General features: G+C 44.5%; 1 protein-coding gene across 1 annotated transcript in view; it reads right to left on the bottom strand.

Moving 5' to 3' along the window:
• The window catches only part of KIAA0319 (KIAA0319 ortholog), a 562,397-nt gene that overhangs the window by 478,603 nt on the left and 64,407 nt on the right, over nucleotides 1-19,387 (bottom strand). The window contains exon 2 of the mRNA XM_069218755.1: nucleotides 18,944-19,088. Coding sequence (XP_069074856.1) covers nucleotides 18,944-18,992 — 49 coding nt within the window. The 5' untranslated portion in view covers nucleotides 18,993-19,088. The remainder of the gene's footprint in view (nucleotides 1-18,943; nucleotides 19,089-19,387) is intronic.

Raw genomic sequence — 19,387 nt, 5'->3', positions numbered from 1 at the left:
GTTTCAGGACTGTTCGTAAGTCAAGATCAGGCCTAGGCCTTTGTGCACACATGTGAGGATTTGGGGTGTACCATGTGGTATGGCTGGGTAGCTCTGCCGTACAATACACTCCAAATACCATCTTGGGTCTAGTCAGGTATGTTTACTTAACTCTTAGCTCAACCCTTGGTAGCTGTGGCAGCGAGCAATAAGGCTCCGCAAAGGAACCATGTGTAAATCGTTTAACAACACCAAACAACAGGATAAGAAAGTCACGCAACATGAAAGAAACAAGACACCAGTTCAGAAAAATAGATTTGAATTATATAAATCTTTAGAGACCTTGACCATCAAAATCCAGTGAAGGGTTCAGCAGATATAGATTTTTAGAGAATAAATAACTTTTGCAGCAACCGCAGACAAGCATTGGTCTACAAAAACTAAAAACTTCTCAAAAGTTTAGAGTTGTTAGTTTGGCAACTCAGTTGGGTGACCAAGCCTGGCAGGACAGAGGTCCAGGGAGCAGAGAGGATACTTTGGAGAGTTAGCTCTCCACCAGAGGGCTTTAGAGCAAGATCCAACCTTTACAGTATGACCTCCAGAGACGATAATGGAGTGGCCCTGATGCTGAGGGATGCAGGGTCAAAGATGCTCAAGGATACTCCGGATGCTTTGCGGTCCCCAGGGGAAAAGTCTGGTCGAATCCACGGTCCACAGGTAAGTGGGGTGACTCTGTCCATGGACTTCAGGGTTACACAAAGTCCTCTTTGCAGGATTTCAAGGGCTGCCGATGTACATCTTGTCCTTTTGCAACACAGTGGTCACGATGCACATCTTTCATTGAGGCTGGTGTTCCTATTGGGTGACGAATCCGGTCATGACCAACATTCACGAATTCTGCAGACATGGGTGCACCTTTTGGCTATCTCTGAAATGTCCTTGGGAGTGCCCAGCATCCAGTAGTAACAAGACCTCTAGGGTGGTTAACAGAGGTGCAACGTGGGCTCCTTCAGCTTTAGTGTCCCCAGTGCTGTTCTTGGAGGCCAGCCAACTGACCCTTGGAGTCTCTGCTTTGGACAGAGGCCAGGAACTAGCTTTTCCCTGAGTCACGCACGTAGAACAGGGTCCAAACCTCCCCTACCCAAACTGCAGCAGGGGCAGTCGCTTAGGGATCGCAGCCTCTCTTTGTCCACTTCCAACAGGTTCTTCTCATCCTTTCCCCAAGTCCGGCGAGTACATAGGGCCAAAGTCCCAGTGGTGCCATATTTATCCAAGGAAAGTGTCTTGAGGGGACCACGTGGACAATAGTCAATGGGCTACTGGATCCCCTCCTACCTCGTGACGAAGTTCCTGTGATGTCTGGCATCTGGCTATCCCAGAATGCCACATTCTTGCCCCTTCAAGATGACACAATCCTTCCTGGGTCGTGAGGAGCGAGGAAGCCTACCCTGGAGGTCTGACTACCTGGGCTCCAGAGACAAAAGGCATCCTGCTCAGGTGTGTTGGGCCAGACGCCCCATCAAAAGTGATTTCCCCTTTGAAGGATGCCTCTGGGATAATCCCCCAAGTATAAAGACAGAAGTATAATCATTATCTTGTTCCACATTCATGTTAACTAAACACACATTTTTAAAGTTGTCTTAACTACGACTAGACTTCAGGTGCCATACTGGCAGAAGAGGTAACACCTTGCTTCTGCAGCACTGCCTTTGTCCTTGGGCCTTGGAGTCATTCACACGTCTCCCCAGGCGGTCAGAAAGAGTGGTGCTTTTCTAAAAGTGGCCAGCTATTAATGGTGACATTTCGACCCGAGCAACAGATCACACTTAGGGGGTGATTCTGAGCTTGGCGGGCGGCGGTAGACCTGCCAGAAGACCGTACCGCGGTCAAAAGACCGCGGCGGTCATTCTGGGTTTCCCACTGGGCTGGCGGGCGACCGCCGAAAGTCCGGCCGCCAGCCCAGCGGGAAACACGCCTTGATTCGAAAGGCACCATAATGAATGAACTGCTGTTTCTGCTTGCTGTGCATAATCTTTTTCTTGTTTCAGGAGCCACATATCAACCGCATACTCGCTAATACTGAATTGTTATTGTTGAGCTCTGTGTAAAGGCCATCTGAAGTATCTTTTTAATGAGCTGGACAGTAAATCTCAGGGCCTGCATGTGAGAGTGGTCGGTGGAGAAGAATCCTCCCTTGGGTGATATCTATGAAGGCCATGGCGCTGGAAAATCTTGCATTGTATGACTCATGAGAAAAGGGCAGACACCAAAAGTTACATTATAGCCTTAGAGCCTGCTGTAGCAGGCTATACTTGCCATTAAAGGCCAGCTCTAGTGTTCGACTCAGGCCTTTAACAAGGTAGGAGGACTTTAATTGCCGGTATAGCCCAGCTACGAAAGGCTAGAAGGTTAGTAGAACATTCTGCCACTATAGGGCAGAATGTTCTAATAAATAAAACAAAGTCCTTATGGAGCTCAAGGGGATTAAAAACCCTCCGGTTCCATGAGTTTGTTCACAGCTGTTGCTGTGAACAAACAACATTGGAATGTTGATGCTCTGGGCTTTTACCAGCTAGTAAAAGCCCAGAGCACTCCATTGTCTCCAATGTAGCTCTCAACATTCCAATATTCTAATATAGTCTTAGAGCCCGCCATAGCAGGCTCTACCGGCCATTAATGGGCGCTCCAGCGTTAAAGGACTGAGCCGAAGTTCTAAGGCTACTAGAACATTCTGCCACTTGGGGGCAGAATGTTCTGTTAAATAAAACAAATTCCTCAGGAAGCCCGAGAGGATTAAAATCCCCCCGGGCTCCGTGAAGCTTCATTCACATCTTTTGCTGTGAACAAAGAACATTGGAATGTTGGCTCCGGGCTTTTACCGGCCAGTTAAAGCCTGGAGCACTCCATTGTCTGCAGTGGAGATCTGAACATTCCAATGTTCTAATAATGCGTAGTTTTGATTGGTTCCTTCTCTGTGGTAACCACAGGAGTATTCTTCTAGTTGAATTTCATGATTTCATTGTGAACTTTTGTGTTAGGCAGTTGGACTTCTGTCCATCCTTGGAGGCGGACGTCCCTTTTCGTCTACTGAGAACCAAGGCTCCTTATATTTCTGCTCATAGAGTTAATCTCTCAAGCAAGAACGTTTCTTTTTCCCTGATGGAACCTTCATTTAGTTCTTTTTTAAATACTATGGGGGTTATTACAACTTTGGAGGTGGTGTTAATCCGTCCCAAAAGTGACAGTAAAGTGACGGATATACCACCAGCCGTATTACGAGTCCATTATATCCTATGGAACTCGTAATACGGCTGGTGGTATATCCATCACTTTACCGTCACTTTTGGGACGGATTAACACCACCTCCAAAGTTGTAATAACCCCCTATATGTGCTGACACCTCCTGCTTATGTATTTCCCTGACTTTACCCATCACGAAAACTGAGTTCTTGGTGATCTGCCTACTTTGCCATTGAATAACTTGCTTTTGCACTTGCTGTTTTGCCTGTTTGTATTATATTCCTTTATGCTGTAATCAGGTGAATATTTATTTATGATTAAACTGACTGATTTGAGTTGAAACTTTACCAATTTTTTTAATAGAACCTTCATGCTTTGCAAATCTACTACTCTATGTCATTACTGTGGGACAAATCTGCTTCACTGTTATTGATATGTTAATAAAGTGCGATGACAAGCCTCATTTCGCGACAAAGATCCATCCTTTGAGTGCTGCTGAAGTCTGAAGATTTGCACTATTTCTTGCATGGTGCAAACACCATCCTTTGCCCTCCTTCATGAAGGTTTGTCCACAGCACAAACGTTGTCCACTGCAGGGGCTACACCACCTAACAGGGTTTGAAAATCTGTAGGTAGTGGGCTCTCCAAGAAAGGTTGTGCACAGGGCACCAGCTTTGCATAGTAGGGTCTTGGAGACCTAATGGGGCTTAGGTGTCTGGAGGGAGTGGCCTCTCCATGAAGAGCGGTGCACAGGGCGAAGGCTGTGCATAGCTCGGGGCTTGGCGTCTAAATATGGCTTGGGTGCCTAGAGCGAGTGGCCTCTCAATAAAGACCTGTGCACAGTATGCAGGCTTTGTGTAGTAGGGGCTTGGTCCCTTAATGGAGTGAAGAATGTGTGTAGTAGGAGCTCTGGCACCTAATGGGTCTAGAGTGTCTTGAGGTAGGGGACTATCAGTGAAAAGGTGAGCACATGGTGAAGGATTTTCGTAGCAGAGGCTTGGCCACCAATTGTGCTTGTGTGTGTAGAGCAGACATTCCAACCTTTTCTTTTCTAAGAGCTACATATGTTCAATAAAAATTATCCCAAGCTTCTAACATATATTTTCAGCTTTCTCATAGTGCCCACATCAGACAAGTTAACATTAGAAGTCACCATGTGCAAGGTTACCAGTAGTGATCACCTCAGTGCATCAGCAATAATGTCAAAAAATTTCTTTATCTATCTGGAATGCCTCAACATGGGTAACACATAGCAGCCACGGCTGCAATGCCAGTGGCACTAAGGTAATCATATTATTAATTAATAAATCTCGCCACTGCCGCATGATTCATCATTCAAATGTCAGCTTTAACCATATTTTGGAAATGTGTCCATTTTTCTTCAAACTACAACTTATGTGTTCTGAGAATACACACATCATTCACATTTTGTACACATATATTAATTAAACCAAGCACACACTTCTAATTCAATAGGCTCGGTTACAACAAGGAGAGGTACCTACTAATAGCTGGACAACTACTAGTATTCATGAGCTACTTGTTGGAGATGTCTGGTATGAAGTAACCTCCACCTTGGTGTTATTACTTCCAAAATGCCAAATAATGTTAGTTGCAATCTTCTAGTGAATGCCAAAGACAAAGGAGAACTCTCTTAAAACTGTCTTCATTCCAATACTTTTAATTCACACTATGGAAACAATTTCTAGTCATTCAAAACAATTACATTGCAAATAAACATACAGACTGCCTTACTTGATCAGTAACTTATGCACATATCAAGTCTTTCAAAATAAAGCATAATCAGAATGTAGCTTCCTTTTATATGCATACTTTTTATGTGAAAGATGCATTTAATTTAATAACCCCATGTAAACAGAGTTTTCATATTTGTAGTATAAATGTTACTCTTTCCTAATTTATGTGAGAATTTAAATAGTGAGACTGACTCTTTTATTGCTGAATCATCAGAACAGTAAACAGGATTCATTCTTCTATCTGTATTTGTAGCTACAATACAGATTGAGTCTTCATTTAAATAAGTTTGAAAGGATATGTATTACAGTCATGTGAAACTCCCTCTTATAATCTACAAGGAAGTTTACCGAAGCAGAGACTTAAAAGACAAACTAGTTTCACAATGTTCATAGATCAGTGTTCTCTTACCAAGACAAACAAAAGAAACATTTTTCAGCACCTGCACCTGTAGCTGTAGCTATTGCAACACCAATACATGTGAGCCAAATGAACGAAAGGTTATTGAAATACTATGTGTTGGGGCAAGCTATACCAATCAGTACATAAAAGCTGTATATCACTGACATAAAAAATTATACACATTATTAAATTAAAAAATACTAGATCATGGCATATATTCACAAATGTAAGATGCATTAGAAACTATCAATAACACACTCATATTTAGGTCACTTAAACCTTTAGGGGCATATTTACAAGCCCCTAACAGCACACTATCACATTTTTTTACACTCTGGTGGTGCAGTGAGCCATCCCATATTTACAAGGCCATGCAAATCCAACTTGTGTAGCTTTTCATGGCCTTGCATATATGGGCCCCTTTCACGCATAAAACTGTGTGAAAGGGGCGTCCCATGGGTGTTGCTGTGGGTGTTCCCAGGCAACACCCACAGAACGCTAAGAAATCTGATGAATTCCCAGAATTACAAGTCTGGGAGTGCATCAGATTCCTATGCCACCTCTGAGGTGACACAGAAGTGATGCAACGGGGAGAAATATTTTTATTTATCCCAATTTTTTCCTCTTTCTATGTGTGCTGCAGAATTCCACACACAAAGGATTGTGCAGGGGGAGAGGACAAAAATGCACCATATCTTGTAGATGTGCTGCATTTCTGCCCTTTCCTGGCGGCGCAGGGCAGCGCAGCGAGCCACTTGCTGAGCCGCCCTGCACCACAGGGCGTGTAACTAAGCCCCTTGAAGTCATGAATAACTTATGGACCCAAAACCTGATTACAGTATTCTTGCTGCTCTCAGACAATACCTAAAATAGGATGGTCATTTACATTATTTTACATTGTTGGTTGCCATTACAGTTTCACAGGCTCTGAGCTCCAAATGGAATGTAAACAATTCACATAATACGCACAATACAGCAGCCACCAGGGGAAACACAAAGGCCCTGATTTATACTTTTTGACGCTGAACTGCGCTAACACAGTTCAGTGTAAAAAAGTTTACCGCCAGCTAGCGCCATAACAAGACACAGGCCAGGCGTCAGATATGGTATGACGTTAGCCGCCGGTAAGGTCCGGATAGCGTAATAGAAAAGGATGCTAGCTGGGTGGAGGAGGTGTAGGGGGAACAGGGAGTTTAGCGTCAGAGGATGACTGTAGTACAGGCAGAGACAAAAAAAATGCCTCTGTCCAGACTAGCGTCATTTGTTTACATTAAAACCCCATGGACATGACTCCTGTCTCAGTTAAGACAGGAGTCATGCCCCACAGCCCAAAGGCCATGCCCAGGGGACTTGTGTCCCCTGGGCATGGCCATTGGGCACAGTGCCAAGTAGTTAGGCCCCCCTATGGCACTTTGGGAAAACATTTAAAATACTTACCTGGGATGGGCCCCCCCATCCTTAGGTGTCCTCCAGGTGTGGGTGGATAGGGGTGTCCCTGGGGGAAGGGAAGGGCACCTGTGGGTTGTTTCCATGGTCTCTGACCATGAAAAAGGCCCACTGGTCCCCTAACGCCTGCCTACACCCAGGCATTAAATAATGGTGCTAAGCAGGCTTAGCGCCATTATTTAAGGCTCTCCTCCTCCCCTGCGTGATTTTTGCACAGGAGGATAAATAGGGCGCTAGGGCCTTAGAGTAATTTTTTGCCCGGTAACGTCTACCTTGCATCTCATTGATGCAAGCTAGTTTTCCGCAGGCAAAAAATGACTTTAACTCCAATATTTTGGCACTAGACATGTCTAAAGCCAAAATATAAATATGGAGTTAAGTTTGCTCTGGATTTGCGTAAAAAATAATTAAGCAAATCTGGCGCAAACAAAGTATAAATATGCCCCCATTTTTGGACACAGAAAAAAAGCATACAAGCTTAGTATATGAACAGGTGTAAAGAGCATGACAGTTCAAGAAGTAGAGTATCTAAAGAAAAGCAGAGTAGGATGATCCCTCACAGATTTCACCTATACTTTCAGATCCCAATGTAAAATTACCCCAATTTCTCAGTGATATTTTAATAGGAAAACCTAACAACACAAGACAAATGGGACTTAAGGAATTCTGTACTGCCTTGCGTTGGCCCTGCACAGCTTCAGTACCCCTCTTCCTTGGGGGAATTCCAAATCAACAGCAAAGTTAACACAATCTTTTATTCTGGCACAAAATCTGGTAATAGGTGCATATACCTCAGAAAGCAGAAGAAACAATATACCCAGAACATCTCTTTGTCAATATACTTTCCCTTTAATAAATACATTAATTCAGGATTTGTAAAGTGTGGCAATGCACCCATGAGGGTCTCAAGGTGCTGAATTGTAGGCACATGGAGATTAAGTGATTTACCCAGATTCACAGGACGTTGAGCTGATGCCGAGCCTCAAGCCTGGTTCTCACCAGCTCCAAGACTGGCAGCTGTGGCCGTTATGCCACATCCCCTGCTCTTATGCTCTTATGCCACATCCTCTCTCAACCCTTTTAGCAACTGACCCTGCACCATGTTCTTATTGCCATTCTATTATCTTAACCTTTTCCAAACCATGGCAAATTCTGTGGGCCTGCCATTCATTTACTCTCCCAATAGCATCCAATCAGTACTCAATTGCAATAAAACTATCAGGACCTCTTTCTCCATGCCCTCTTCATGGCATTGTTACCCTTTCTCTTATTGCAACTATTTCTATGGTGTGCCACGGACTATCTAAACCACAATCTCAATCAGGCACAATACTGAGAACAGCAAATCAAAACAATATTGACAGATAAATAAGTCTAGCAGATTTTCTTTACCTAACGCCACATATATATACCCAGTGGCGTAGCGTGTGTTGTCAGCACCCGGGGCAAGGCAAGTAATTTGCGCCCCCTAACCCGGGGCAAGGCAAGTAATTTGCGCCCCCTAACCCGTGGATTTAGTCTCTTCCAAGATGTTGCGCCCGGTGCGGCCGGCCCCCCCTGCACCCCCCACGCTACGCCACTGTATAATATACCTACGTACATATTACATATATTTTTACGGAATGTTATGTGGAGTTAGGAATATTAAATCCATACTTCCCTATATGCAGGAATCTTTCAAAATATTCTGTCCTCTATATTCTTGGACCAAAATATTGCTCATATCGATATTCAGAAATACAATCACTTCTGTGAACCCTACCCCTGTCTTTGTCTTCTCCCCACCTTCAGGAGTAATAACAATTTATTTCGGGAACTCCTCATTGTCCAAAATATCTTACAGACTTTATGAATAAACCTGATGAAAATTACAGCAGCACTTCTCCCAGTCTAGAGGATACAAACAACGCTACAACAAAGGGGTGTGCACCCAAACACCACCTCCAAATCTGGCAGTATTCATCATAAGGATAAACTCTATAGAGGAAATATCGTCGAAAAGAAAAACATACTTGAAAGAAATTAATCCCTTACAATATTTTCAGTTTAAAATAAATAAATGTGCTTCTGTTTTACGTGAAAAACTCTTAATTTAATCTATCCCAGAAAAACTATCCAGGAAAAAAAGTACAAACTAGTATCTTTCAGCAGCCCAAAATCGCCAAGATTAAGCACAGGGTGAAAGGGGCCTCCATTGTACACAATACTTTGGGCTGTGGTATAGAGTTTTAGATGGAATCCATCAACTAGTTAAGAAACACATTGTGTAGGGTAGTGCCAGCCAAACATATGCCTTCTATTTTGTCTGACTCTCACATTTTCCTCAATTTTCCCAGAGCTTAGCTCTGCATGAAACCATGGTAATCACCTCACATTTTCACACATCTCAGCTGCTGAGTAGCCTCTCTGTGATTCTTCCCTGTTCTACCACCTCTAAGTGTTACATTTTGATTTGGAACATTCACTCTATTCTACTCTGTTGACTATGGCTTTTATGTCTGGCTTGAGAGCACAGCTGTCTGCATTCATATTGGTACCAATTCTTTAAAGTTTACATTGAGTGGGCTTTGGTTCTGCCCAAAGGAGCATTAATCTCTCAGTTTTTTTATTGGCTGTTTGATGTATCACTACGTTGGGACGGAAAAGTCCTCTGCATTGTGTGTGTTTGCAATAGCACACTCTTGTACAATAGAGAATGGCTATAGTACAGTACTGAATAGTGTGCTCAAATGGAATGTGTGTGCTGGCTGTATGTGTGTCTCTGTAGGCACAATACATGGAGGTCACTGTGCTGTACAGAATGTGTGCTGTGAATGTACATTGAGTGCAAGTGCGCCTGCAATGGTGCATTATATGGAAGACCTGGTTCCATTTCGGGAAGTCCAGGCCTGCCTCGTGAAGTCATGAGGAGTAGACGAATCCCCCCAGACAGATTTGTGTATTGATGCATTCCTATGAGCTGGGTGGGACACACTGGAGGGCGGGAGGCCTTTAAACATCAAAAGGCTGCTTTTTGATTCAGTTTTAGATCACAAGTAAGGGGCCTGGACACATCTCAGGAAGGAGATAGGGCTGGTAGGGAATCATAAAGAGTAGGGCTAGCAGCCTGGGATTTACATTTTTGATTCACATATCACTGTGGCTGACTTCCAGGTGTGAACTCTAGTCAATCCCATGGCCTGTGATATAGGACAATCAGCTTCAAAGTCTTTCCTGCTGTGACAGACAACCTTTCAAGAGGAAGGAAAAGAAAGAAAAGTGTACACTTCAAAAGAAGCAGAACTCCAACATACAACTTCAATGACTCAATGAATAAATCACATTTGGTGTCTGAAAATGAACTATAAGAAGATGAGGTTGCAACAGACACCGGGCCCTTAAGAGGCCCACATGAGGTACTGCACACACGCTGCTGTGGTTGACGTGTGAATGGGAGTAGCCCTAGGTTATTGAGGATTGTATCATAGGAACCTACACATTATGTATTGTAGATTGAATTTGTATGACATAGGGAGCTGTGCACAGGAGCAAGGGGATGCTAGGGAGATTATTTTTTTTTTTTAAAGAAGGGGCAGTTAAGACCACAACATTTGTCATTAGCCAAACAGCCATACAGGTTGTGTGAGGAGGGGAAGTTCTGCCAGACTTCTATCTGTGATCAGAACTGGGGGCCAAGGCCCAATAGCCCCCAGATGGGTGAGAGCACATCACCCAAGCAAACCAAGATCATCTGCCCTAGAGCAGCAGCCTCTGCCTTCTTACCAAGAGCAGTGTCCCTTGTGAGGAAGAGGAGAGCATTGGAAAGAGCGAGGTCCAGTGGAGAGACCTACCAAGAGAACTCACAGTGCAAGATTTGAGGAGACATGGGATTGGGTCATTGGCCATGTGCAGGATTGAGTTGGTGACCCTCATATGCCAGGAGAGGGCCACTATGGACTGAGACATGCATTGAGAGTCATGCGGGAAGCGCCTTGTTATGGTGACGCAGTATGCCAGAGGGGGCCACCAATGAAGTGACTGTTACACATGCTCTGAGACTCTTGATCGCCTTAGTGGTGACCCCCTCTGGCAGGAATGGTCCTCATGATGTGGATGATAGCACCAAATGAATCTTCGCTTTGGTCTTAAAATACCGTAGCAGCCCTGTGTGCAAGGATGCAAACCCAGTACTAACATTGCCAGGACATTTAGGCCGTTGCCCTGGAGAAGATTAGGGCTGCGACCAGCAGGTCGAGCCTGCACGTTGAGCTCTGCCCCTGACTGACACCTGAGGATGCTGAAAGATGCTGTGGACATCGCACCCTTGCTGAATTTGGGAGCTGGGGGATGGAATAACCCTCCATCCCCGTGTGGGGGAGATTAACTTACCACGTATTCGCAGGTTGAGAGCATCTCTGACCAATGGGAACAGTTGGCAGGCCCAGTCTGAGCCTGTCAGGTGCTGTCAAGTGTAGCACAAAAGAACAGATGATGGAATGAAAACTGAACAATGTCAAACATTCACCCCAGTCACAGATCTGGACCTAAATCCATCTTTTATTTTGAGCTGCACCACTCCATTTAGGACTCCATCATAGGCAGATCAGTCCAGCCCAGCCCAAACTTTCAAGCAAGGTTCCCCCTGGACCGGAACAAGCATCCTGGAACTGGTTTCAAAGTACCAACCCTCATCTGCCAGACTAGCTTGAATCAGGTAGCATAGTGAGATACAGACCCATGTCTGGGCATACCCTTCTGTACTGCCATTTGATAAGTTTTGTTTTGACCAATGACTTTGTGTTTCACCACTGCGCATATTAGTTGCTCAATGTTCACCAGTAGCACATGGTATGTTTTGTTCAGTTGAGCCGCCTATGGGCTTTGACATGGCATTAGCCATTACTTTCTGTATTCAGTATAGCCGCCTATGGGCTTTGACATTGCATTAGTCATTACATTCTGTATTCTGCCTATTGGCTTTGACATGGCATTAGCCATTACTTTCTGTATTCAGTTGAGCCGCCTATGGGCTTTGACATTGCATTAGCCATTACATTCTGTATTCTGCCTATTGGCTTTGACATGCTGTATCCAGTCTAGCCGCCTATTGGCTTTGACATTGCATGCCTATTGACTTTGACATGATGTATTCAGTTTAGCTGCCTATTGACTTTGACATGCTATTAGATATTCTGCCTATTGGCTTTGACATGATATTTTGTATTCAGCTTAACTGCCTATTGGCTTTGACATGATATTATACATTACATTTTGTATTCAGCTCCGCTGCCTATTGGCTTTGACATGATATTATACATTGCATTTTATATTCAGCTCAGCTGCCTATTGGCTTTGACATGATATTATACATTGCATTTTGTATTCAGCTCAGCTGCCTATGGGCTTTGACATGATATAAGACATTGCATTTTGTATTCAGCTTAGATGCTTATTGGCTTTGACATGACACTAGACATTGCATTTGATATTTAGGTTAGCTGCCCATTGCCTTTAACGTGGAGTTAGACATTGCAGTTGAGAATCCAAGCCAAGCTGTGTTTTTGCACAAGATGTTTTTCTCACAGTAGACTAGACATGATAAGAGAGAGTACATGGGTGTTGTTTTCTTCGCTTGAGCTTGGGAACAGGAGTAGTCTTGGAGACCTGGCCAGTCTCCAAAAGGCTTGCTCAGTTTCCCAGGTCTGAGAGGAGGGGGCACACCTTTGTAACGAATGTAACAGGCTGCAGAGAGTCAGATTCGAATCTGCCGGACCTCGTGCTGGAGCTTGGCGCCAGCTGCCAGCAATCCCGTGTGGGTAGATGAATCTCTTTCTCGCGGCTGACAGGGGTCATTAGCTTGCAGACCTTAGAAAGATGAAGGTGTAGATAGTTTCCCACACGGTGAAGTATTTGTTTTACTTTGCATTCAATATCTTATAAATATAACCTGCTGTGTATATTGCAAACTGATATATTTTGTTTGATTAACGCGGACTTGAAAGCTACTAATTCGTCATACATAAAAATTGGGGTTGGGGAAGAATTAACAACAATAAAAGTCTTCTTTGACCTCAGAAGTGCATTTCTGGTGTGTTATGTTAGTGCTTAGAAACTAAATAAGAGGAAAGCACTACACCTTCCCACTTAAGGCGACAAATGAAAAAATAATAGATGATAGACTTATTTACCCCTGCGTGCACTCTGAAAGAGGTTCTGACATTCCACAAAGTACTTCCACTGGATTGCACAAGGGTCTATTTCACCTCTGACTCATCAATCTGTATGTGAATGCAAGGGTAATGTTAGGGTTTAGACAAGGGCAGCAGTAATTGAGGTAAGGGTAATTTTAGGGCTTAGGGGTGGGCAGTGGTACACACAATGTGTAGGTATAGTTATATATTTAGTACCATTTACATATTGTAAATGGATGTTTTGGTAGGCTACTAACATTGGCAATGTTTGATGAAACCTGTCCACCTCAGCTCTTTTCTGGGAGAAATCAGTCAAGTGGGGGCCGAAATGGGATGTCTCAAAATACTTTTGCTCTATGCATTTTCCTGTATGCACTTTATGCACAGCGACAGCCAAAACAGCAGAACAGAATTTGGTAGAAATCTAGATCTTTACCCACAACATGTGCTTTTAAAATGTTGTTGTAAATCCGTTCATTAGCTTTGAGAAATTAAGGTTAAAAATGGATAGATATCTAGCGATGCAGGAGTATCACGAGACCAGCAGGTCATAAGATAAAATCTGTTTGTCTGCCTCACATCAGCAAAGATGTTTGCAAGCCATTTTACGACTCAGGGAATCGGGGTGGTTGTCGGACCACCATGGTAGTGGCAGTCCGCCACATTCTGACCGACACTGAGCCGCTGCAGTCCAATGGCTGACACCGCCAGGTTTGCAATCAGCCTGCAGGCTGCAGCCTGGCGATCCCGGCAGTTGTAATCTGCCAGGGCAGCGCTGTTTATGTGTCCCCATCTGCCAACCTATCCATGGCGGTTTACACCGCAGTCGAAAAGCCGGCGGAATGGAAGCGCCTGGGGCCCCCATGCACAGCTCCGCCGCACATTTCACTGCCCGAATTATGGACAGTGAAATGTGGAATGGGTGCTGCTGCACCCGCTACACCGCCACATTGGCGCCGGCTCGATTCCAAGCCGGCGTCAATGTTAAGGCCCTCTTCACCGCAGGGCCGGCGGGTGGAAACACATGTCGGTCTTGCAGTGAACTTGGATTAGGGCGGGTGGTATCCTGGTGGCACTAGTGGTCAGGTGGTGGGATGAGTTTGGCGGGCGGCCTCTGCCAAAGTCAGAATGGCCCCCTCAGTCCTTGTATCCTGAGCAAAAAAAATAATAATATGGGGGTAGCGTGAGGATATCCTAAACTTCTACACCACATGCAGGGATCCCAGGGGGACCTCCACTGGGATAAAAATATATATTTTCTAACAGTACTGTGATATTTTTTTGTAAAAAAAAACTGAGCTGGTCTCCCCCACTTAACAATTAAAATCCCCCTGTGGTGGGCCAGAGCCTGGGGGAGTCAGTGCATCAAGGTAATCAAAGGAGAGGGGCATACGGCCCCCCTCCCCAAGCTAATTATTGACCCCACGGAACCCATCTACCGGCCAATGCCTGATGTATTTGGAAAGGGGGGCGTGGGTGCCCCCTCCCTGAACCATATAATTGCCCCGGGGACCCCACCCCCCAGCGCCCGACTGCAGGCAATGTCCCTTGGACGCTATCCCCAGAGACACTGTGTTGTTCAATGGTCACAAGAGCAGAGAATACAAAGCTAACACCTTGTGCATGCTCTCCCAGGCAAAGAACATAGGTTATCCCCACCAGGCTGGAGCAGAAATAAAATCTGCACCAGCCCAACGAGAGCCAACCAGTGCTGACAGTTCCCACAGCCACCCAGGATAGGTGATGGCTGGGGAGCCGGCAGGCCTGCAGAGGCTTTGGGTTTCCCTCTTCAGCCCCCAACATGATGAGAAGTTGTGGGTGCTCCCGGCTGGGGGTCACCCATGAAACAAAAAAATAAATATGGTACGGCAGTATGGAAGTGGGCTCCCCGAACTTCCTTTCTTTTAAAAAAGGACACATAGAATAAGAAGAAAAAAAAAACAATAGTTGAGCCTTCGCTTCGTCAGCACTGAAGAGGTGAAACTGCTCATTAATTATTCACTGTTCCGTCCTCCTGGGAGCCCACCATAATGGCCTTCAAAGACTAATCAGTTGTATTATTTGTTCCTTGGGGCATGGGCACCACCAACCAGTCTTTCAAATAGACATCTAGATATATTTTACATGGGTGAAAAAGACATCTACTTGACAAAGGCTGTGCGGAAAAGGCATGCGTGGTAATTACATGTGTTGTAAAGACACATTAAACATGTAATGGCAGCATTAAAAAAGGCAAATTAATCTTGAGGCCCAAGACAAAATTTCTTTGTGAGTCAGTTACTACTTCCTTTGAGGTGTCAGTAACTGGGGGACGTTTTGAAGCACACCTGCAGTTGCAACCACGGATACATACAACAGCAACTTGCAATTCAGAGGAGCGTCCCTTCCACTCACCCTCCTATTTGGTATTCTGAATGGACACAAAACCCACTGTGTGAGCCGGAAGGGATTTGTTTGACTCATAAAGCAGATTTAATACATAAAAAAGCCATTCGTGGTTGCACACTTGTAAGTTTGCAAATCAAAAAGTTTGCAATTGCAAAATGGCTTTGTACATCAGGCTCCTAATTGCCTAAACCTTACCTTAAAATAGAGATCATAGATCACATGCTACTAGCAAAGTCATGATTAAGGGCCTGATTTCGATATAGGCAGACAGGATATTCTGTCCACTGAAATCTAAATCCTATTGTTTTCTATGGGATTTAGATTTTGGCAAACATGATGTCTGTGTCTAAATCAGGCCCAAAGTTTAATTTAAGAACAATTTTAGCCTTTCACTATTTCTAATATTTCCATTAGGGCAGAAAACATGTTACACATTAACAACCACTTTAGAAATTCCCACTTCACCACAATAGGAAAATGCTCTACACTCCATCGATTTTATTTTGTGATCCTGCACAGGGATGCTGCGTCCAAGCACTTCAGAATTTTCATGCTGATGCAGGATACAGCCTGTTTTCCATATGATCATTATCCTTCACAAGCAAACAAACTTGCTAAAATACTATGAAATGGAATGCCACCTGGATGAATTCCCAGTCATTGAAAGCATTACCCCAAGTATTTCATGTATACCTTTCACTTTTTTCTTTAAACGTGATAATTGTGGTTATCTATTTTGAGCAACATTTGTCATTGCAAGTTTAGACATATGTATTATTTTGTTGGGTAGTGTGCCCACCAGTGGCCTAAAAGTACCTTTCTCAGCAACAGAACCCCCAGATATCAACTTGCATTCTGGACAGTTTGCAGACAAATGGCTCCAAGTCTAGAACTTCAGAGAATGTAAAAAGTGCTTTCAGGAAGACCAATGAAGTTTACCCTAATACACCACCTTTTTTGTTAATCTGTTTAAAGGTAAATCCTTAAACCAATCTGTTAGACTTGGCATCCTTGGCATGGTCTCCCCTAACTTTTTGCCTTTGTTTCCCAGGTTGTTGATGTGTGCTGGACGCTGTTTTTGTTACTCTTGGCACTTTACCACTGCTATCCAGTGCTAAAGTGCAAGTGCTCCTAGATAAAATGTATGTGTAATTGGCTTACCATAATTGGCACATTTGATTTACTAGTAAGTCCCTTGTAAAGTGCACTAGAGGTGTCAGGGCCTGTAAATCAAATGCTACTAGTGGGCCTGCAGCACTAGTTGTGCCACCCACATATGTAGCCCTGTAAACATGGCTCAAACCTGCCACTGCAGTGTCTGTGTGTGCAGTTTTAAACTGCCAATTCGACTTGACAAGTGTAACCACTTGCCAGGCCTAAACCTTCCCTTTTTCTGCATGTAAGGCACCCTTAAGGTAGGCCCTAGTTAGCTCCATGGGCAGAGTGCAGTGTACGTTAACGGTGCGACATGTACTTATGTGTTTTACATGTCCTGACAGTGAAATACTGCCAAATTTGGTTTTCACTGTTGCAAGGCCCATCTCTCTGGTAGGTTAATATTGGGGCTGCCTTTAAAAGTTATTCAAGTGCAGATTCCCTTTGGGAGCAGATGGAAAGATGGAGTTTAGGGTCTCTGAGCTCAAAATTTAAAAATACACCATTTAGTACAGTTTGTTGTTAAACTCTGTGTTTGAAAATGGCACTTTTAGAAAGTAGGCATTTTCTTGCTTAAACCATTCTGTGAGTTTTGTGGATTCCCTGTCTGGGTCATTTTGACAGTTGGGCTGCTCGTACATCTCTATAGACAGTGACACAGAGGGGGCTTGGGTGTGGCCCGCATATCCTGATGAGCCATCTGTGCTGGAGGGGAAGGGAGGAGTGGTCACTCCCACCTAGCTGGACTGTGCCTGCCCTCTCACCATGCAGTCTCCAACCTCCTGGTGTGTGGCTGGGGCCTGCCCGAACAAGAAAGGATTTCACAGACACTTGAGACTTTACTTTGAAGTAGGCCTACTTAAAAGGCAGAAAGTGGTATAAGAAGAGCACCCCAAACTCCAGATTTTATATTACTTCAAAGATTCAAGAGGAACCTCTGCCTGGAGAGGAGATGAGGAGAAGTGCTGCCCAGGCCTGTGATTGTGCTAGGCTGTCCTGCATGGGCTTCTGCCTGTGCAAGGGGACAGAGACTGGACTTTGTTGTATTCCTGCTTAAGAAGTGACTCCAAGGGCTTAAAGTAGAGCTTGCCTCCTGTTTTGAAGCCTCAGGGACACCAAAGGATTCACCAACCAGACCTGAGTCTACTTGCTGTGGACTCTAAATTGTCAGAGGGTGCCATTCCAGTTCCTGGACCCCTGGAAGTGAACTCCTGGAGAAAAAACAGTCTACCAACATCGGATGACGCCATGCGACTTTGCAAAGGACGCCGCTGCCCGTAACCACAACACCACTTACCAAAGGCCGTGGACCTCGCTGAGTGCGAATCTGGCGATCCTGTGAGCGGACGCCGCTACCTCGGAACCATGACACCGCCTGCCCCGAGGCCGTAGACCTCATAGAAGTCCGTCAACCCTGTAGACCTCGCGTCGCTGCAACGGCTGATCCTGCCCGACACTGGAGTGTCGTAAGTCCAGCATCTGTGGCGAATTGAAGCCATTGCAGCGCCTGCCACCCTGTGACATCATTGCGACCCCGTGAGGTCACCCAGAAGCATCATAACTCCGCCAGATTTTGCATCTGCTGGAACCAAGGGACCCACTTCGCATCCGATGCCGCCTCACTTCCACCGCCCTGTAGGGAGGACCTGACACCACTGCACGACACTGCAGTCCCTCTCCCCTGTGGCACCGGAACTGACGCCGTACCAGACCCAGAGAAGCCACTCTCCCTGACTCCAGGCACCAACCTGTTTTCTACTCATTCTGAAGGTACGGTGCCTGAGGGTCGACCGACTCCGTGAATGGCACCATTGGCATCACATTGTAGGAAACGACTGTTACAACGCTGCATTTTACCAACTTACCGTGTTTTTACCTTAAATCACTGTTTGCTTGCTTTTAATGGCTAAATTCGTATTGTTACCTGTATATTGTGGATTTTTATCGTATTTGGTCTTGTCTATTGAGATAAAATATTTAATATTTTTCTGAACCTGTGTTGTGTCAATTTGTAGTGGTTCACTATATTACTGTGTGTTGGTACAAATACTTAACACATTGTCTCTGAAGTTAAGCCTACCTGCTCGTGACAAGCAACCAAGGGGGTGAGCGGGGGTTAACTGAGTGTAATTCTCCCTTACCCAGATTAGGGTGAGGGTTCTTGCTTGGACAGGGGGTAACCTGACTGCCAACTAAAGACCCCATTTCTAACAGAATCAATACGCTGTTTCATTTGAATTGTTCAGTATACATTTCAAAACACACTACCCACAGCAGAACATTATTCATATTTAACCTACCCATTCCTCTTCTGTAAATAAAACATGCATTGAATTGACAAAACTTGTTATCAGCAGAAATACAAGTACATAATACTAATCAATTAACATAAAAAAGTCAAAAGTTACCTGGTATTGTAAACAGCAAAAGGCAAAATATACCCAGCTGGAGACTCATTCTTCAACCCAAATAAAATGTCCACGTAGCTAGATCTCTGTTAATGCAGTTTTACACACCTGATCTTCAGCACAAAGATGTCATCTGGGATAATGTCTGTCAAAAATAAAAGTGAGGTCAAAAGTCACACATTAGGAGAGATAGACTGCAGATGCAACAGATGGATGCCAATTTTCCTAAGAATGGATAACTGTTACAGACAGGTAATCCTCATTAGCACAAAATAGACATGACTATTTTGAGAGGAAAGACAGAAATGTAAGCGTTGAGTCGGAATGTTCACTTCTGCGTTAGTATGAATACCTTCACCACCCATAACTCGGAGGAAGGCAGTAACACAAACAGGAGAATCAACTGAAACGTTAAGTTCCAGCTAGTGCATCTGAAAAGTACAC

This window comes from Pleurodeles waltl, chromosome 2_1, assembly GCF_031143425.1.
Source record: "Pleurodeles waltl isolate 20211129_DDA chromosome 2_1, aPleWal1.hap1.20221129, whole genome shotgun sequence".
Lineage (NCBI taxonomy): Eukaryota > Metazoa > Chordata > Amphibia > Caudata > Salamandridae > Pleurodeles > Pleurodeles waltl.
The sequence above is the reverse complement of the archived record's forward strand: the minus strand, read 5'-3'. Positions and strand labels throughout refer to the sequence as shown.